The sequence below is a fragment of the Schistocerca serialis genome, chromosome 2, assembly GCF_023864345.2.
Source record: "Schistocerca serialis cubense isolate TAMUIC-IGC-003099 chromosome 2, iqSchSeri2.2, whole genome shotgun sequence".
Taxonomy (NCBI): domain Eukaryota; kingdom Metazoa; phylum Arthropoda; class Insecta; order Orthoptera; family Acrididae; genus Schistocerca; species Schistocerca serialis.
Window position 1 is genome coordinate 289,027,423 of NC_064639.1, and position 22,395 is coordinate 289,049,817.

Consider the following 22,395-nt stretch of genomic DNA (forward strand, 5'->3'; position numbering starts at 1 on the left):
ATGACCTTGTCAAAGAGGGCAGAGGGACAGACAGAAATTCAGGGCATTCTATTGCCCTCGAGGTGGGAAACTGCCACTAAAAGGCGGAAAAATCAGCAATGATCAACGGCATGAGGAAGCAGAAGGCAATAGAAACCACTACATTAAAGACAAGTAATGTGAATCCATAGGACATGGGGACTGCCGAGGGCGACGTGATCCTGAGAAAAGCATGACGTAACCAACGAAGGGATGACATTCAGCGAGTCGGAGCATGGATTGTCAGAAGTTTGAACGTAGTAGGAATGCTAAAAAATCTTAAAAGGTAAATACAAAAGCTCAATTTACACAGCATAGCAAAATTAAAGGATCAGAATTTTTTAAATCCCGTAATTGTCTCCCACTGCGACGCGTAAGTTTGGAATTTGGCTGGAAGATTCCTACAAACTTCCTCTATAATGTTTCAGAAGTGTGGCGCCCTGCGGTGTATCCTCGGGCTCGGAATCGCCTCAAACAAGGAGTCTATACATGCGGAAAAAAGGCCGCAGCTCGGAAGTTTATGTGAGCTGTGGATTAGTGATATCACATTGGCACCAAATTTCACCACAGTCCTGCCCAATGCCAGCGTGGAAGTTCCCACACGCTGAGAACGTCATCACAGCCACTCTTACCCACATTTCAGTCCATTTTTAGACGCCTCTACGATGGAGGTCACACGAACAGCGTTGAAATCACGCAATTTTCTTAAGGGTGACCGAGGAAAGCATTTCAAACGCACCGCCACTCAGAATCGACGTGGAAAGACGTCTGGGTGTGGCATAAAGAGTGTCGATGAAACCATCCCTTTCCCCGGGGCGTTGAATCCCACCCAGTTCGCTGTGCGATGAGCAACAAGAGGATGTTCTTTTCAACCTTTGACACTGCTGACATCTTCAGATGTTTCAGCCCTTCTCTAAGGACATTGGGGAGCTGCGTCCACAATGAATGTGAACGCAGCCCTTTGGAGTTCAACACAACCACAATTTTTGCTCTCGTGTACAGGTTGTATCAGGGACCGTTCAAACCCATTCGACGGAATTCGAACGTGATGCGAAGCAGGAAAAGATACCGATGTTTTTTCAGCCCTCTTGCTTTCCGTCCTCCTGTGGCGTGATCTCGCAGGAGTGCAACGTTAACACGCGCGTGAATAAAACGGAAAAGGGGCTCTCTAAGACCACCTCAGTTCGGCAACAGTTCTACCACACCGATCCTTCAGGACAATTATTTTAAACTTCAGTCTAGTCTTCATCATTACCAAACTGTGATCTGCGTCTATATCTGCTCCTAGATACGCTTTACAATTCTGATCTCTGATTTCTGACTCCCTGTCTGACCATGATATAATCCAGTTGGAATATTCCCTTGTCTCCAGGTCTTTTTGCAGCGTATCTCATTTTTTGACATTTTTGTATAGAGCATTCACTATTACCGACTGTATTTTGTTGTAATTCTACTGCCAAGCTCTTATTTTCCCGTAACCTTTCCTTCTCTTCTTTCCGAACAACCACAGGTGAGGGTTAGGCAACCCCTCCAATACGCTGTAGAAGAATTTGCCTGCCTTCAGGTACTAGAGCAGCCGCCAGGCTGGACTTGTCTCAGAGTTTGACAGGTACATTTCTAACGTGAGCAAAAAAGTTGCGTGGGTTTGCACACGAGGATGTTGCCGAACCGGGTGTCTTAGAGCGACCCTCTGCCGTTTTATTCATGCACATGTTACTGTGACACCTCCGCGACAACACGCCAGAGAAGACCTGAAAATAGAAGAGCTGAAAACAGGAGAGCTGAAAAAGCATCATTTGCCTTTGCTGCTTCGGATCGCTTCAGATTTCGTTGACTGCTTTTCAACGGTTCTTAGTGGTTCCAATCTGCATACGAGAGCAAAAATTACGGTCGTACTGCACTCCAAAGGGGTGCGATCACCCAAATGGAGATGCAGCCTCAATATCCTTGGATAAGGGCTGAAACGTCCGAAGGTGCCAGTAGTGTCGAAGTTTGCCAAGAACATCCTCCTGTCGGTTTCGACAGCGAACTGTGTGGAAACCAACGCCCCGAGGAAAGGGGTGGTTTCATTCACGCTCATAAGGCCTTTTCGTGTCGATTGTAAGCCGAAATGTGACTGAAATGTTGTCCTCGGCCATTCATAAGAAAACTGCGTGATTTCAACGCTGAGCGTCACGGTTCTGACTTCTATCACAGACACGTCAAAAGAAAGAGGTGAAATGTAGGTGTCGTGTGACACGTCCACAGTGGAGTTGCGCAGGATTGTGGTTAAATTTGGTGACAAAGTGATTTAATTAACTGCCCTTACAGCTCACGTGAACTTCCGTGCTGTAGCCTTTTCTCCGCATGCGTCGACACTTTGCTATTTGAAGCATCACCGAGCCCGGGAGTGACGTCCAAGTCCGTCACAATTCTGCACCACCACACAGGAAGGTTTAGGCAATTTTGACCCAAACTTGAAACTTACACACCTCAATGGGAAGTAATTATGGGGCGTAGAAAAAGTGATCATTTAATTCTGTTGCACAGTGTAGGTACAGTGTGGGTCAGTGAAGTGAAATAAAAGGATGAGGATTTCTGGTCAGACGCACATAGTGTACTATCAACAGAAGCAGAAAATGATGTAAAGAGAGTAGGATTCGTTACGAACAGGAAAGTAGGGCAGAGAGTGAGCTACTGTGAACAGTTCAGTGGTAGGGATATTCTCATCAGATTTGACGGCAAACCAACGCCACAACAATAGCTCCGATATACCGAGTGATAAAACAAAAATCAGTATAAATTTGAAAACTGAATAAATCACGGAATAATGTAGATAGAGAGGTACAAATTGACACACACGCTAGGAATGACATGAGGTTTTATTAGCACCAAAAAAAATACAAACGTTCAAAAAATGTCCGACAGATGGCGCTTCATCTGATCAGAATAGCAATAATTAGCATAACAAAGTAAGGCAAAGCAAAGATGATGATCTTTACAGGAAATGCTCAATATGTCCACCGTAATTCGTCAATAATAGCTGTAGTCGAGGAATAATGTTGTGAACAGCACTGTAAAGCATGTCCGGAGTTATGGTGAGGGATTGGCGGTCGGATGCTGTCTTTCAGCATCTGTAGAGATGTCGGTCGATCACGATACACTTGCTACTTCAGGTAACTCCAAAGCCAATAATCGCAGTGACTGAGGTCTGGGGACCTGGGAGGCCAAGCATGACGAAAGTGGCGGCTGAGCGCACGATCATCACCAAACGACGCGCGCAAGAGATCTTTCACGCGTCTAGCAATATGGGGTGGAGCGCCATACTGCATAAACATCGTACGTTCCAGCAGGTGTTTATCAGCCAGGCTGGGGATGATGCGATTCTGTAACATATCGGCGTACCTCTCACCCATCACGTTAGCAGCTTTGCTGTCCAGCGCCAACTGTTGGACATTTTGTGAACTTTTTTTTGTTCTAATAAAACCCCATGTCATTCCAAGCGTCTGTCAATTTTTACCTCTCTAACTACTTTATTCCGTGGTTTATTAAGTTTTCAAATTTATACTGACTTTTTGATCATCCTGTATATGCCGAAGTCGCAAGTAGGAGATGAAGAGACACGGAAAGTATGTGAGGATACTCAACGGTGATTCAATACGTAAAGGAAGATGAAACTATCATGGGGGACTGGAAAGTGATTTCAGGGAAGGAAGACATGAAAGAGTTACAGGAGAATAGGAGCTTGGCAGTAGGATTGAGAGAGAAAGAAAATACTAATTGAGTTCTGCAGTAAACTTCTGATGGAAACAGCGAATACTCTGTTGAAAAATCACAAAAGGAGGAGGAATATTAGGAAAAGACCTGAAGACATGGGAAGATTTCAGCTGGGTTACATCATGGTCAGATATTGGATTTTGAGGTGTACCCAGAAGTAGATAAAGGCGCAGATCACAATTTGGTAAGGATGCACAACAGACAAATTTAAAAGAATTGCCCGGAAGAATCAGTGTGGAAAGAAGTGGTAGACATAATTACTGAGGAATGATGAGACGTGGTAGAACTTCGCTAAGGATGTTGATATTGCGATAAGGAATACCACATTAGGCAGTTCAGATGAAGAGGATTGGACATCTCTAAAAGGGGGTTCTCACTGATTTTGGACAGTCAAGCAAGGTGCAAGGAACGTGACAGGAAGAAGTGTTGGGTAAGAGAAGAAATGCTTCAGTTGATCGACGACAAAGAAAGTACAAAAATGCACAGGAAAAGTCAGGAAACTGGCAATATAAATCGGTTAGGAATTAAATAGCAGGGAAGCCAAGGCAAAATGGCTGCACGAAAGATGTGCAGAAGTCGAGAGAGAAATTATAGGCGAAGTACTGTCTCGCCAAATAAAAAAGTCAAAAATTAAAAGCAGAGGTGCTAACATTAAGAGTACATTGGGAACTCCACTGTTAAATGCAGAGTGCAGAGCGGATAAGTGGAAAGAATACACTTAACGCCCCTATGGAGGACTTGTCTGATAACGTGATGGGAGAAGAAACAGTAATCAATAGGAAAGAGATAGGAGTTACACTGTTAGAATCATAATTTAAGAGAGCTCTGGAAGGCTTAAGATCAAGTAAGGCAAAAGAGAGTAAATAACTTTCCATTAGAATTTCTAAAATCATTGGGGGAAGTGGCAGTCTAACGACTATTGAAGATGGTGTGAGGAATCTATGAGACTGGCGATGTAGCATCAGAATTTTGTATATATATCATCCATACAATTCCGCAGATAGGAAGGCCATTTAAGTCTGAAAAATATGGCACAATCAGTTCAACACGTCATGCACCCAAGTTGCTGACAAGAATAATACTTTGTACACATAAGAATGGAAAAGAAAAACTGGTTCAAGTGGCTCTAAGCACTATGGGCTTAACATGTGAGGTCATCAGTCCCCTAGATTTAGAACTACTTAAACCTAACTAACCTAAGGGCATCACAAACATTTATGCTCGAGGCACGATTCGAACCTGCGACCGTAACAGCCGCGCGCTTCCGGACTGAAGCGCCTAGTACTGCTCGACCACAGAGACCGGCAATAGAAAAGAAAACAGAGGAATTGTTCGCTGACTATCAGTTTGGCTTTAGAAGAGGTAAAGGCACCAGAGGCTATTCTGCCGTTGCGCATGATAATGGAAGAAAGACTGAAGAAAAATGAAGAAATGCTCACAGGATTTGTCGGCTTATACAAAGCGTTCGAGAATGTAAAACGGTATTAAATGTTCGAAATGAGAAAAATATGGGTAAGCTATAAGGAAATACGGATAATATACAACATGAACATGAAGCAAGTGAGAACAATATGACTATAGGACCAAGAATAAGGAAATCTTCCACCGCCTGTACTATTCAACATGTACATCGAAGAGACAGTGACGGAACTAAAAGAAATATTTAAGAATAGGATTAAAATTCAAGATGAAAGAATATCAGCGATAAGATTCGCTGATGACATTCCTATCCTCAATGAAAGTGAGGAAGAATTACAGGATCTGTTGAACGGAATGGTCTAATGAGTACAGAACGCAAATCGAAAGCAAACCGAAAAATGAGGAAATTAATGAGAAGCAGAAATGAGAGTAGCAAGAAACTTGTCATCAGGACTAGTAGTAACAAAGTACAGAAAGTTAAGAAATTCATCTACTTTAGAAGCAAAATAACCTATGACGGACGAAGCAAGAAGTACATAACAAGCACACTAGCATAGGAAGAGAGGGCATTCCTGGCCAGAAGAAGTCTAGTAGTATCAAAAATCAGCCTTAACGTGAAAAGAGATTTCTGAGAATCTCCGTTTGGAGCACAGTATTGTATGCTACTGAATCATGGACTATGGGAAAACCGGAAAAGGAGATAATGGAAGCGATGTGCTGATACGGAAGATGCTGAGTGTTAAGTGGACTGAGAAGAAGTAAGGAGCCTCTCCGCAGAATCATGGAAGAAAGGAATATGTGGACGACGCTTATGGTAAGAAGGACAGGATGACAGGATGTGTGTTTAGGCATCAGAGAACATCTTACAACTTTCATGTTGCTAGAGGGAACAACAGAAGGTTAAAACTCTAGGAAGCGATAAAGAATGATCAGATACAACAAATGCTAGGTGATGTTGAGTGTAAGTGCTAAGGCTGGCCGTGGTGGCCGAGCGGTTCTAGGCGCTTCAGTTCGGAACCGCGCCACTGCTACGGTCGCAGGTTCGAATCCTGCCTCGGGCATGGATGTGTGTGACGTCCTTAGGTTGGTTAGGTTTAAGTAGTTCTAACTTTAAGGGGACTGATGACCTCAGATGTTAAGTCCCATACTGCTCAGAGCCATTTGAATCATTTTTTTTGTAAGTGCTAAGTTGAACTGTTTGGCTCAGGAGATATTGCGGGGGGCTCCATCAAACCAGTTATAAGACGGGTGGCCCTACCCTCAGGAAACTGTGAATGTCTGTCGATTAAGAACGCCAGTGGCGCCATTGGTGGATCTAAAAACCTCTCCCTATGTGTCTGAAGCCTCCGGTTTGCTTAGTTAGAAGATTTTTGAAAAATTAAAAAAAAATTCAAATCTTCGGTTGTAGAAGAAATATTTTCGTTTAGAACAGACAATTATGTATGGGGCATGTTTTCATATACCTAAGGCACTGAAATACGTCAATGTGAGACAACGCAGTAATAAATTTTTCGGAAAATATGTACAGACGTCAGGAAAAAAAATTAATGAAAAACAAACGAAGAAGTGGACAATAATAATGACTAGGGCTTCCCGTCGGGTAGACCGTTCGCCGGATGCAAGTCTTTCGAGTTGACGCCACTTCGGCGACTTGCTAGTCGATGGGGATGAGATGATGATGATTAGGACAACACAACACCCAGTGACTGAGCGGAGAAAATCTGACCCAGCCGGGAATCGAACCCGGGCCCTTAGGATTGACATTCTCTCGCGCTGACCGCTTTTTTTAATTCTCATTTTGCTTATTACTGTTCGTTGTATCTGTTCGCGGCGGACGTCGCATGACGCTTGTTTAAGTTTATCGTTGTTCCATTAACTGCCGGCCGAAGTGGCCGTGCGGTTAAAGGCGCCGCAGTCTGGAACCGCAAGCCCGCTACGGTCGCAGGTTCGAATCCTGCCTCGGGCATGGATGTTTGTGTTGTCCTTAGGTTAGTTAGGTTTAAGTAGTTCTAAGTTCTAGGGGACTAATGACCTCAGAAGATGAGTCCCATAGTGCTCAGAGCCATTTGAACCATTTTTTTCCATTAACTCAATTTTTTTATTACAGAGGGCAGCTAGCCCTCTGACCGAACACGCTGAGCTACCGTGCCGGCATAATGACGTAAAACTTCCTGGCAGATTAAAACTGTGTGCCGGACCGAGACTCGAACTCAGGACATTTGCCCTTCGCGGGCAAGAGCTCTACCAACTGAGCTACCCAAGCACGACATACCGGGGGCGGACAAGTGGACAAGTATTTCCAGAAAGTGACCTGAAAGCAGGTAATACATTGTGGTTCCAATGAAATTTTGTAAATAAGTGTTAAGTTTCCGCTGAGTAACCTACCGGTAATGCATGTTTTGTACATCCAGTAAACAGCAATTTCTTGTAAAAATATAGGAGGGCTATTCGGAAAGTAAGGTTCGGTCGATCGCAAAATGGAAACCTCAGTGAAAATCCGATGAAGCTTTGCTTAGACGCGTTGGAAAGTGTTTCTGTTATGCCCGTCAACCGCGTCACATTGCTCTTTTCAGTTCTGAAAGCACAGTGAGCATATACAGTTGCCTAGAAAATAATAGTCTCCCGCCAAATACGAGTGCCTATAAGAGATTTCGCCTGATTTCATGCAGCCCACACTTCGTAACTGTCATGCATTTCCTCCTTCATGACAATTCTCGGCCCCACACGGCAGGGTCAATGAGGACGGTCCTGCAGCGTTTTCGATTGGAAGTGTTTGATCACCCACAATACAGCCTTGACTTGGCTTCCTGTGATTTTCCTTTTTTCGCTCAGATAAACAGCTGTCTATGAAGACAACATTTTGGCACAGACAGCAAGCAACCGTACCAGGTCAGGTTAACAGAGGAGATAGAAGATCCAAAGAAGAGCGGCGCGTTTCGTCACAGAGTTATTTGTTAAGAGTGATAGCGTTACGGAGATGTTCAGCAAATTCAAGTGGCAGACTCTGCAAGAGAGGCGCTCTGTATCGCGGTGTCGCTTGCTGTCCAGGTTTCGAGAAGGTGCGTTTCTGGATGAGGTATCGAATATATTGCTTCCACCTACTTATACCTCCCGAGGAGATCACGAATGCAAAATTAGAGAGATTCGAGCGCGCACGGAGGCTTTCCGGCAGTCGTTCTTCCCGCGAGCCATACGCGACTGGAACAGGAAAGGGAGATACTGACAGTGGCACGTAAAGTGCCCTCCGTCACAGACCATTGTGTGGCTTGCGGAGTATAAATGTGGATGAAGCTGCATATCAGCATAGGGAATTGGCTGAAAGCACAGGCGGCTGCCTTCTATGACGAGGATATTGGAAAATTGGTACAATGCTGCAACAAATGTATCAGTCGGAGTGGTGACTGTAGAGAAGGAGCTGGAAGGTGTTCACTGTGGTTTCCATTTCGTGACCATCCGGACCTTACTTACCGAATAGCCATCGTACAACGACGGAACTTAGAGCTCGTAGTCGCTTAGATCTATCCCGGTATCTGCCTGGAGTGATTTAGGGAAATCGTAGAAAACCTAAATTAGGATGGTCGGACGGGGATTTGAACCGTCGTCCTCCCAAATGCGAGTCTAGTGTGCTCGCGCGGTAACTCTGACGCATGAACGAACGTTCAAACACAAGCAGAGGACTTCGGTCTCCTCGCGGTGATAATTATTGGAGCAGACGTTACCGACATGTTAAAACTACGCGCCGCTCCTCACAGAGTAAGACTGACTTTCTCTGACTTAATTAAAGAAAGAAGTTCAGTAAAGTAGTAATCATTTGACTCTATAGAGGATACACGGCTGCGTACGTAGCAAGTAAATTGAACTATTTACTCATTTGTTACTTTTGAAGTTCACACTTTACTAATATGGCAAAGAACGTATGTAATAGTCCAGGCACTGCTTATCTTTTTAATCGCAAATGCATGTTGTTGTGTTCGACAGTCCGAAGGCTGGTTTGATGCAACTCTCGATGCAAGCCTATCCTTTGCAAAGCTCTTCATCTCTGCATAAATACTGTAGGTACATGCACTTGGACTGCTTCTATAGTCAACCCTTGGTCTCTCTAGAATTGTTATCCCCCCCTCCCCCCCCCCTTCCATTACCATTTTCCCTGATTCCTCAGTATGAGTTCATCAACTAATTCCTTCTTCTACTCAAATTGTGCCATACGGTAGCGCTTCATTAGTTATCCGGTCTGCGCAACTAGCTAGTCTTCAGCATTCCTCTGTAGCACCACATTCCGAAATCTTCTATCATTTCTGTCTGAACTGATTATCTTCCACATTTCACTTCCGTACAAGCCTACACATTACACAAGTATGTACAGAAAAACTTCTCTGAACTTAAACTTATATTCGATATTAACAAATTTTTCTTTTTCAGAAATGCTTTTCTTGCTACAGCCAGTCAGCATTTCATTTAGTCTCTACTTCGATCATCGTCAGTGCTTTGCCTTCCAAAATAGCAAAGATCATCTCATTTTCTAATCTAGTTCTCACCCCATTGCCTCATTCAATTCAACTACTACAATCATTTACCTGTCTTTGACTTTTATTGATGGTCCTCTTGCAAGTTAACCTATTTTAAAGACACTGTCTACCCCTTCAACTGATCTTCCAAGTCCTTTGCCGTTTCTGATAAAATTTCAATATTATCGGCAAACATCAAACAATTTTATTTCTTGTCCCCGAATTTTAATTCCTTTTCCTTATTTGTATATAAAAATATATTTAAATGACAATATTAAACTTCGAGCAATAAAAACTGCTCCGAACACGACCAATAGCTTCTAAGTATCCCAAATTCTCAATCCTAGTGTACATCATCGATATGACTACTCTGCAATCCACACCCAATTTTTGGCACAAGTTTCGCAGAAACACTTTCACACTATTTCTCGCCCGTTCCACTCTCGAATAGCACGTGGGAAAAATGGACACGTAAATCTTTGCGTGGTAGCTCCGATTTCTCTTATGATGGTCATTTTTCCCTATACAGGACGCATTTTCGCATTCGGGGAAGAGATCTCGCTGCAATGAAAAACTGTTTTGTTATGATGATTGCTACCCGACCTCGCGTATCATATTCATGTTCACGATAGCACAAACCTAGCCGAACTTCTTCGAATGGTCCGATGTCCTCCGTCGGTCCTATCTCGTAAGGATCCCATACTGCGCAGCATTACCCTAGCAGAGAACAGAGAAGCGTAGTTTAGGCATCCTATCTAGTAGATTTATTGCATGTTTTAAGAGTTTTACCAATAAAATGCAGCCTATGGTTCGCCTTCCCCACAGCATTTTCTGTGTGGTGGTTCCAGTCTAAGTTGTTCGTAACTATAATCCTTAGGTATTTAGTAGAATCGACAACCTTCCAATTTGTATTATTACTGAAATTTAGCGGATTCTTTTTGGTACTTTTGTGGAGGCTCACACTTTTTATTGCTCGAGGTCAACTGGCACCTTCCGCACCATACATATGTCTAAATCATTTTCTAATTCGCACTGATCTTCCGATGATTTTACTAAAAGGAAAAGTGACAGCGTGACCTGTAAAAAAATCTAAGAGGGCTGCTCAGACTGTCTCCTACATCATTTGTGTAGATTAAGAGCAACAGAGGGCCTGTAACACTTCCTTGGGGAACGCAGGTATCACATTTATTTCACTCTATGACTTTCCGTCAATTACTAAGATCTGTGTCCTTTCTGTCATAAAGAGGCAATGCAAATAAAGAATGTAGCCTACAATGCGCCATGTGTATTTAACTCAATGCTTAGTTTGAAGAATCTTTGCGAACAGATGAAACCTTCCTTCTAGCTTCAAAAAGCTAGATATTTACGGAACTTCAGCACCCGAGACTTGATGTTGCAGAAAATCTGTTCCCACGGTGCTTTCACTGAAGACCCGATGATGGTCATATAAAACTGGGGCAACTGAATTTTCAGTCTGTTTCATGAAGCAGATCTTGTCATAACTTGTTCACAAAGCATGAGTGTCTGCGCCATATTTCATAGAACCCCAGTCCATACGGCACTACAACATAACCATGTTGCGTAAAGAATGTTGAAACTGTTTTGATAACCCTATAATAAAAAGGGTTGATTTACGTTTACCCTCTGTTCTGCCACCCAGTGAAGAAAGAAAGATGAGGGTTTAAAGCCAGTCGATGATGCTGTCACTGGAGGGCTGGGTTGTTTGGTGGAGGAGACCAGACAACGAGGTCATCGGTCTGCTGTCACTGGAGAAGACGAGCTTACTGAAGTGTGCTAATATTCAGACAATCGGTTTGATGGTAACCATAGTAACTCTATCGAGTAACGTTACCTGAAAAGGAGAAATGTTCTTTTAAGAGAACACTACGTGGCTAATGATGTGCGCTCTACAAGAAACGAAGACAGTGAATCTACTTCAATATAGGCCTACAGCATATGACATACCGAAGATGGCGTCAGGTTTCAACACGTTAAACAATGACATATCACGTAATTTTTTTATTCCTAAAAGTAAAAAACTGGAAGTCTGGAAACGTGAGGAGACAAAAGAATGTTAAAAAATTATGCGGGCTGAAAATTCTATTGCAACAAGGGCAGATAGTTGACACGCCTTGAGGGAAAAAGCATATGAATGAGCAAGGCGGGTATGTAAGTTGTATTCGTTAGAATATTGGCACAGGCTAGATTTTAGGAGCGAATGCAAAGCAGCCGTGGTACACTTGACTAAAAAAATAGTTATTTTTTGAAGATTCTGGAATGTTTTTAGTTATACTAATTGAGGAACAGTCCAATATTAATTTCGGAACACTTTGTAGTTTCGGTCGAAATCGGCCAACTCCTGTATCGTGTCTGCGTGCCTGTGTGCAGTAGAAGTTAATTTTTGGCGTGAATTTCCCGTAACTGTTACCAAACAACATACATTAGTACGGGAATAAACAACACCACTACGTAAGGTTTAGAGATTTATTTGCCATATGTAAGAATATAGGAGTCAAACATACTACTCAGTATACGCGTAAAGCCGCGCTGGATTAGCCGAGCGGTCTGTGCGGCTGGTCCCGGCGGAGGTTCGAGTCCTCCCTCGGGCATGGGTGTGTGTGTTTGTCCTTAGGATAATTTAGGTTAAGTAGTGTGTAAGCTTAAGGACTGATGACCTTAGCAGTTAAGTCCCATAAGATTTCACACACATTTTTATACGAGTAAACAGCCCCGGTCTGCTCCCTCATGAATAATGAGTCTGTGTATAATGAAACCGTACTGAATTACCTGTATGTGACGGGAGTATGAATGATAAGATTTGATCTACAATTATTAAAAACTACAAGCATTTCTGGCTTGAATTAAAATCAAAATATTTTAGAAGACTGAAAATACAGTTTGTTGCGTTTCGTTGCAAGACGAGATTTTTATGCCTTCGCTTGTGATTTCTCGTTCATAAATCTGAAAGTGATATGTAAGTACGCTATGACAGATGCTGGCATGTTTCCTAACGCCGTAAGTACTGTCTGTCTTGGTATTGGTAGGCAACGAACCACAGTAAACTTAGTCTCCGAAATTAGATGACTGAATTAGTGGACATTAATAAACGTAGATGCAAGGACATAAAATGAGTTCAGCGAAAATCGGCCAGGAATGCTGGAACCGCAATGTAATGAATATGTCGTAACCACTGAGGAGTTGTTCTAGGCTGGAAGCAAGCGCTGACACTGCATCTGATGGATAGGTTCAGCTGTCATTGTCGCCAGTTTTATACATTGTTTATTAGTGGTCTGTATTAAAAGAATTATAACCTACTTAACATGATAATTTGTCAGACTGACTTACACATCAGTTACCCTGTTCTATGTCAAATCGAAACCGCACAAATGGACTGTGCGGCTGGTCGCGGCGGAGGTTCGAGTCCTCCCTCGGGCATGGGTGTGTGTGTTTGTCTTTAGGATAATTTACGTAAAGTAGTGTGTAAGCTTAGGGACTGATGACCTTATCAGTTAAGTCCCATAAGATTTCACACACATTTGAACAGTTTTTTTGAAACCGCACAAAAAAGTGACATTAAAAGAAAGACTCAATAAAATATAGTACACATTTTGTTTAATTCGTTAGTTTCTTGTGATACAGAACATTTATCACGTTGTTTTTATATATTGAAAGCAAGAAGAATGATCGCCGTTGAACAGAAATCTGTCTCGGACAGGGTTGCCATCCGTTCCGATATATCGGGAGCGTCGCCGTTATGGACTTTCTTGTCCCGACATGACCCAATTATGTCCCGATTTTCGATTCTGTAAAATATGATATGAGCTTGGCTGAAGTACTGAAGTAAGGCCATCTCTTAGCACAACGTGTAAGTGCAGCCGGAGTTGGTTTTATTTATGTCAAGTTTAAGTTGACAAGGTCGTCTCATAGATGGCGTTGCATCGCCGATGCAAGCACCTTCGAGATCTAGCGCCATCGTTCGAGAAAATACAACACTTCTCCAGTAGTACGGGGCTGGAACTATTTAAGCAGAGCCACGAGGAAAAATCGGGCAGTTCGCGTTTGAATAACGAATCGATAAGACGATCCTTTCTAAATGTAATACCAACAACGAGTGCAAGTTAGCAATGTTTTGAAGTGTTTACTTCGGCTATATAGGGCGTGAAGTGTATAGTGACGTGTACTTCGATGACAAAAGTGTTAATGTCGACTGTTTACCGTCTAATAAACTTATCATAGCTTACAAAATGTCTAAGGGTGGAAAGAGAAAGTGTCACTTTTCAGATGGTTACACAAAGAATGATCTTTTGTCAAGAAAGCATCAAGAAGCGTTGTGTGAGGTTTGTAGCTGTACCTCACGGAAATAAAGGCAGTTGTGAGGCCTACGAAGAATCAAACAAATAGGTTCGCGGTAGCATCGACAAATGGTTCAAATGGCTCTGAGCACTGTGGGACTTAACATCTCAGGTCATCAGTCCCCTAGAACTTAGAACTACTTAAACCTAACTAACTTAAGGACATCACACACATCCATGCCCGGTAGCATCGACATCAAAGCCTATTTCTGCATTCATGCTAAAAGAAGATACCTAGGAAGAATTCCTCGTTGCTGCTGCAGGACTAACAACAGCTTAGAAAGGTGTCAAGCGTCATCAGTCCTTGACTGTAAAATTGAATGCCGCAGTGTATATTTACTCCACAGTGGCCGCAAAGCAGTCCACAGGCAGGACTAGAGCTACAGCGATTTTTTAAAATATTATAGCAGCACACTTGTTTCCGAATGCATAAAACAATTTCAAGAAGTTTCATTTTACGGGATGGACATCGACGTATCGAACTGCAAGGCTTTTTGTAGAGACAATTCCAATTTCGGAGGGCTACATCGACGCGACCAGCGGAAAGAAAAAAAGATGCAGTAGAAAGTGGATGGCCTACCCATATTCTCCATAATACTATACCAAGCGCTGCTGGAGTCTTAACTGTCGACACTGAAATAATCGTCATGAAAATATTTAATTATTTTTCAATTCGCACGGTAAGGACAGCACCGCGCGGTCTCAGGCGTCTTGTCACGGTCCGTGCAGCTCTCCCCGTTGGAGGTTCGAGTCCTCCCTCTGGCATGGGTGTGTGTGTGTGTGTGCTGTCCATAGTGTAAGTTAGTTTAAGTAGTGTGTAGGCTTAGGGACGGATGACCTCTGCAGTTTGGTCCCGTAAGAGCTTACCACAAATTTCCAATTTTTTCCGGTAAGGACAGAGAAGCTGAAAGATTTCTGCTTACACGTTGATGTCAATCATCAGACTCTTCTATCTCACTCAAAAACAAGAAAGCTGACGTCAGTCCCCACAGCTGAGAAAATTCTTAAGCTCTGGATTATATTAAAAGAATTTTTTGATGCCAAAGACTGTCCACCTATAATAATTTCAGAGTTTTTCGGTAGTGCGATCAGTGTAATGCACTTCATGTTTCTACAGTCAAACTTGGGTCTGTTTGAAAAAAATATATATAAAATAAGTGTAGAAGGATAAAGTCTCGATAATTGAAATAAGAAATGTATTAATCGACACCCAAATATGTGTGAATGAAAGATTTTTGGATTGTTATGGGGGAAGAGACCAAACAATGAGGTCATCGGTCTCATCGGATTAGGAAAGGACGGGGAAAGATGTCGGCCGTTCCCTTTGAAAGGAACCATGCCGGCATATGCCTGAAGCGATTTAGGGAAACAGGGAAATCCTAAATCAGGATGGCCGGACACGGAATTGAACCGTCGTCCTCCCGAATGCGAGTCCAGTGTGCTAACCACTGCGTCACCTCGCTCGGTGTGAATAAAAGAAAGACTGCCAGTTTTAGTGGAACGAAAACCAAAATGAATCTGAACAAATTAAAGAATGAGAACCCTAACCAACAAATTAATCTGATTTCGAAATTTGAGGAAGAGGCAATGGCTGTCTGTACCATAGCATTTGCTTACTTAGAGAAATTGACTTTTTCTTTTAATAAAAATGAAGTATTTGGTTGTATGACACTATCTGAAACCCCAGATTAGGTTATGATTGAAAACACTATTACAAACCTGACTAAAATGGTGCGAAGATTTCAGGCGACAATTGTTTTCACGAATATATGTATCTAAAGAGCTTTTTAGAAACTAAGCGTGACTCGGAAGAATAGAAATCTAAATACTCCGTGGAAGAAAGCTGGATTTACTTTCTTAAGGAAAGCGGAAATACTGAACGCAACACCAACGTCTACAATAATGCGAGTACTTGTTTTCTATTCCCGCACACAACGCCATTGTGGAAAGAGTATTTTCTCTGATGTTGATCCAGTGGACTGATAAAAGAAATCGATTGCTGTCAGGGACTGTGATATCAGTCTTACAGTGCCAGTTTAACTTCAAGCTGACTTGCATGGAGTTTTATACGGCAAATACGTAAATGTGAAAAAAAACTTGCTGCAAATGGTGAAATCTTCCGAAAAATATGGTGTACCAGCTACTTCTACCGCAACAAGTTCTATGCAATTGTGTTCTAAATAAAATATAATTAAATAAATTTTTACCTCATTTCTATACTCCCCTCTCAAAGTGACCCGACGAGGTCCCAGCCCGATGTGGCAACACTAGTCTCGGAGCACATGAAAACAGGGACTGTGGAATCTACTACACCAGTGACAATGGTCCGCTACTAAATAGTGAAAGGCCTCTAGTGGTAATGTAATACAGAAAGCATTGACCTGTATACAGTTTCTGTGACATAGCCGTCGCATAACTTGAGATGGAAGAATGGTACAGAAAAGAAGGTCGAAAGTAACGGTAATTATTATATGCTGAGCGTTCCCGCTATAAAATAAAAGATTATTTAAGCTTCTACAACACATTTTCGCTTCTATTACTTCCGAATCCAGCGGAGACTTTCTGTGATCCTTTCTTCGTATCTGTGCTATAGTGTAATTGTTTGTGGGGGGAAAGGTTTACATTTTACGTGTGTCATCTATTCGTGAATGCGCTTGCGATTTGCACGTTCACGTTCTTCGGAAGGTTACCCGCAGCTAATCAAGGACAGACTGCTGGACTATACAAACTGACCCCATACAAATCCACAGCAGCACAGACTGTATCTACTCTTTTTATTCTTTCAAGGAGCACACGATTCGCCTGTTGCGGTCATAATAGAAGTTGTGGCCAGTGTTGCTTAATATTCCATTCGGACTGTGTGATGAAACTTCGTTTGGACTTCTTCCTTGTTGCAGTCTGTTCAGGCGTGGCAGCCATCTTTATTTATCTTCGTTGATTCTATCTTCTGTTTAAAAATACCAAGTCTTCTCCGCATTTCACAGTTTCTAAAATTATTTTGCACTTTGAGGAATTTCAGCGATCTCATGTCCGATTCCCACATGTTACTAAGGTAGTCACTCGTAATCCATGTCTCCTAGCCATGCAGCAAATCCCAACACTTTATAAAATTTCATTCTTGTTTCCATTTTCGTACTTAATGCTCCAGATTGTTCCACGTACTTATTCAGTTTGTGATCGATGTTATGTTCACTGTCAAGTTATGTCACATTCTTACAAAATCGGTTTTTGTTTTAACAGTATGGAAGCGATCTCGCCGGCTGTTCTCGACCTCCGAACGGAGGTACTACATCACTGACTGATAAAATGATGGAATGACTACTCGGAACAGCGTGATTATAAATATAAATCAACTCTTCTATTAACTTGGTACTGAATCAATCACAAAACAGGCGCAATTGCTATACATCAATTTTATAACACTAATCAGACAAAAAATTAGAAGCGTAATTTTTTTTTTGTCTTGAGCTACAATTGCAGAACGTTAATACAAGAAAAAATGCTTAAGACAGGAATAAAAAAAGAAAATAATTTATTTGCAACATAAAACCACATAACAGGTGTTTAACAATTATTTGTAAAAATGGCCATCGTAACAAATTTACTATCAGTTTCATTACAATAGTACTACGTGTACTGACGCGTTATTTTATAAAATACCTGAAATGATGAAATACTACAACGTTTCAGCCGTACTGCAGCGGTCTATCTTCAGAATATAGATTAATATAGCTGGAGAGTGGGCGCTTCAATACATTGCATTTCGAACGGAGTCATAAAACCATGTGAAATTTATTGGATTTATGGTACCGTTAGAAACAAGGATGTACTGAAGAACCACTCCCTGGCTCAGTCTATGCCGTGAGCAAGGCAACTGCAACACGGCCGAAACGTTGTTTATTTTAGCATTTTAAATACTATTTGAAATGACTCGGTAGTAACCCAAAATGATTTTAATGAGACTGGCACCAGCGGCAGAAGCCACGTCTTGATTGTGTTTCCTCGTCCTTCACTACCGCAGATGATATCGCTAAAAAGTTACGAGCTCTAAATCAGCTCCAAGCAATCTGTGAAAAAAATACGTAAAATGTAAAACACTTATTTGAGCTCGTAGCAGTAGAGGTGATATACGTGACATTACGAATCATAATGAAAACGATCGAAAGGGTTCGCCACTTTGGCTTATTCGGAAGTAAAAGACGCGAAATGCGCGTTTACACGGTCTATGTATAGTTGAAGAGACAGTACAAAGTAGGAAAACAGATATAGAGATAAACTTCCGACGCGGAGAACAGGTTAACGCGAAATGTTACTGCGATCAATGCAAAATACTGCGTAAGTTCATACTTGTTTTTTTCCTTCTAACACGACGTCGCTTCTCGGACGAACAGATACAACGGATTTCTGCCGCAGTGACGTCACCATTACTTAATGATTTCTTCTTATTTTTATTCGTTAGACCGAAGAAAGGTAGTAATGGTTGCTACTGATGCTACGTTACCACTCTTCTTAGGGCACTGGCTTGCCCAAACACGCCAGTCAGTTTTCAAATTGATGGTTGGATGAGTCGATGTCGCTGAATTGTGTATCGCCAACAGTGAAATTGAAGTTTAAATCTTTTCGAGTTCTGTTGTGTGTTTAAATAGACTGAGAGTGTAAAAATTAGAAGATATCGAAAGTACAGTTTTTTCGTATGCATCGCTCAACACGAAATTTTGTAACATGGAATGGTATTTCAGTGACCTCAATTCGCTACTGTTGATTATTCAGATGTGAAAGAAGCGATGCTCGTAACGGCAGAAGCTTAAACAGGCTTTTTTCAGTACAATGGAGGGTATAAAATACAAAAGCACAGTTTCTACTAAGGAGCCGGCGGTTGCTGTAATGAAAAACACTTCACACGAAAAATCGCTTAAAATGGCAAAATACTTAGATCATGACAAAATAATAACTACGCAATTTCATGCATTGTTTTTCTTCTTTTAACGCAAAACCAGAATCGTTCAAACATGAAAAGAGCTCGCTCCTCAGTCGAACAAATACAGGTACTGTTTATAGTAACCTCACTGATGTCCACATTTACGGCTTTTTGAGAGTTAGAGTGAAATCTAGTAAAGAATGTTACCATTTGTCTTCGGACACTGCTATTGTCAAGACACTTCACCTAGTTTTCTTATTTGATGATGCGTGTGTCGAAGTCGGCGAACTGTGTGTCGAAATATTTCTTGTTGTGTTTGTTTGCGTGGCCATCTTCCACAGCTGCTTTTAAATACTAGTTATTACTGTTTTCGCGTCTTACGGTTACTGAAAATAAGAGTTTTTCCCTAGACGCGTTTCGCTGTCAGCCAATTTAGAAAGAACCTCCAGTGGTCATTTTGGAAATAAATATATCTCTGCATTTACCCGCCCGGTTAGCCGTGAGTGTTGGTGCACCGCTTCCGGCACGCGGAGGTGCGTCAGCTAGTATGGATGTGGTTTTTCAGGTGATTTCCCCAGACATAACTAGGCGAATAACGGGCGGATACCGAAGTCTCACTTCACTTATACGATTCGCAGAAGTTTGGAAAACTTTCGCTCACTTTCAAATGTATGATTTTACTCGCAGACAGTTGAGATACACAGAGTTCCGGTCTGTCAAAACTACTTTTTGGTGGTTTTGGTACAGTACACCAATGACGTAGTAAATGGTAGGATTACCAGTATTATTAGTAGCATTGGTAGGGAAAGAAAGTAACTGAATTTGTGAGAGAAACTGGGATCTGACGACTTAGCTTTGTTTTTTATTCGTTTGTTTTGCACATAATGAGAACCGCTCATCACTCAGTGTTAGTTCTTTGTGTAGTTTACGTCATTACAATTCCATAAGTAACAAAAATTAGTTGATTTCGTAACTTGCGCACTTTTATGGAATCAAAGCAGTTACTTTTGATGGAAGTAAGTACAATTCACGTGCAGAAACATATAGTTGTCTGTGTAATTGTTTTTGTTGTTTTGAATTGGTCAAAGGCAAGCTTCCTGTTATTATTAGTAAGTACGAAAGTTGTTTATGAGTAACAGAAACATGTTTTATATAAACTAAACGAAGTATTGCTATGATGTTTGTTATGTTTTTGTTCTGCACTTCTTTTAAATTTTACTTTTTCTTAGGAAATTTGCTTTTTCTAGCGCTATATGATAAATCTGTGTCTTTTATTTTACTACAACACCCCTCTATTCCAAACTAAACATCAGCAAATGACTAATAGAAACTGAACTAAACACTGAAAATTTCAGTTTTGCTATAAATACAGCTTCTTTTTAAATAACAGAGAGGGGGATAACTATGTAGAACAAAAGTATTCTATAGGTTACATGGTCTTTTATAAGCCATTACAATATTTATAGACGCTCCACAGCTTCCGGTTTCTAAGGGAATGTAGTAAGGCGCTAATTGCTTACGCAAATAAGGCGATCTAAATGAGGGAGCGCCCCATAGGTATGCAACACGCCTAACGCACAGGTAACGCAGTTGCGATATTAACTGACCAACGGTACGGTACTAGGAGAACTACCGTAGTCACGCTTATTCATGATAGTCGACGGTAGCCTACGGTAGTTTTACAACACTAGGCACACATATTCCTCCTGGGGGAGGGAGAGTGGTGGGGAGGGGTAACTGGGTGGCGACAGGAAGGGAATCTGGCCATGCCTTGGATGAAACAAACCACACATGTTAATAACCATGCAGACCCAGCTCCGAAGCGGGACAAAGACACAAGAAAAAGAAGTAAAAAAGAAGAAGATGTTTCTACACTTGCTGTTTGTTGATTACAAACTGTTTTTCATGTTTTACGCAAAATTTGTAATGAAAACTGTTTATAAAGAATAAATAGCAAATTTAGGAACATATTATGTAATGTTATGCTATATTACCAGAATGACCACTGCTTTGTAAATAAAAGCGAAATGTGTCTGGTGAAAAAGAATAAGTTAAGCTTAAAATGGGAAGCACTATAGCAATTGAACGTTTAGTATTATCTATTAAAGTTCCACAACATCGAACGTACATTTTATTTCGCTCCCGTGTATCATTAAAAAAAATATTTCGGTGCTCTCGGCCTCCTGTTAAAACTTTTGCACTGTATATAAAAGGCAAAAAGTGCTAACGGCGGTTTGAGTTCGGTACCTTGGAGCCGTAGTATGCAGCGGACCTCGCGTGCGACGGGTCTATCGGCGGGGTATCCACCCCTGCGGCTGTGCCCGGAGCGAAGCCGGGCCGGTCCGTGGAGGCAGAAGACGCGCCGGCGATGCGGCGGACAGCAGCGGGCAGCGGACGCTGCAAGCTGAGTAGCGGGCGCGGAGCGAATGCCGACTGCGCCGCGGCGGTACCGGCGGCGGCCCGCGAGCATGGCGCCCGCCCCGCGCATGCGCCGAGCGCCGACGGGGCGGGGCCTGCGCCCGCGCCGCCTCACCCCACCGCCGATTATGCTAAAGGATCGGCGCCCGCCGCGTTTGCGAAAAGGGAATAAAGCGCCGCGCGGCCGCGAGGAGGGGGAAAAGGACTCGTCCCCGAGAGGGGGGAGCACGCGAGGCGGGGTCGGAGGAGGCGGCCGCGCCACGTGGTCGCGCGCGAGTGGAGGGGATGGCCGCGGCAAGATAAAGTGTTTGCCTTCCGCCATTGGCGGCGCTCGCAGCGCGTGACAAACGCGCTTGTTTGTTCCGCAGGCCCGACAAAGCAGGTTACGCCCCCCTGGCATTAACGCGGTTCGGCACCGCTTGTCACCTGACTAAGGCGACCCACTTACGCTGCGGCGGTTGGGGAGGGAGAGCGACTTTGTAAGCAACTCCTCAGTGGAAAACAGGCTGAATCCCGTCTAAGCTTACAGCGTGGCTCAAGATGTAACACACACAAATGGACGTCATAAATACTATATTACTCCCAGCTCTGAGGAAACGGAGCACTTGGAGGAGCTCCACTTTGCATGCTGAAGGAACTTCGTAGTCGTCCCCTAACAGTAAAATAATACGGCAGCGATTTTTACTTCTCCTACTTTTGGCTGTAGGACCTGTACCTGTTTCCTGATGATGTTGTTTTAGGTACTGTTTCATTGGAATTTGTGTTAAGGTACATTTCATTTTTAGCCTCAGAATTTGATGGAGATTCGTTACACTGGAGAATTTTCTTATATCACAACGTTTATGGGATGAAAGCTGCTTTCTGAACAACTGAGTTACAAATAATCAACAAGGACTGTGTTCAGGGTGATTCGGCAGCTCCTACCTATGGGTTTTACGCAACACACAGCACCTTCAAAAACCACACAATTTAATGCAGTTAAATTTTGTACTAGAATAAATTTCTATTG

General features: G+C 42.4%; 1 protein-coding gene across 1 annotated transcript in view; it reads right to left on the reverse strand.

The window, feature by feature from the left end:
- Nucleotides 1-21,438, reverse strand: part of LOC126455913 (homeobox protein unc-4 homolog) — a 476,524-nt gene extending 455,086 nt beyond the window's left edge. Inside the window, exons 1-2 of the mRNA XM_050091671.1 lie at nucleotides 21,419-21,438; nucleotides 21,216-21,372 (exon numbers count right to left, since the gene is read on the reverse strand). Of these exons, the coding sequence (XP_049947628.1) occupies nucleotides 21,216-21,372; nucleotides 21,419-21,438 (177 nt within the window). The remainder of the gene's footprint in view (nucleotides 1-21,215; nucleotides 21,373-21,418) is intronic.
- Nucleotides 21,439-22,395: the final 957 nt, after the last annotated feature.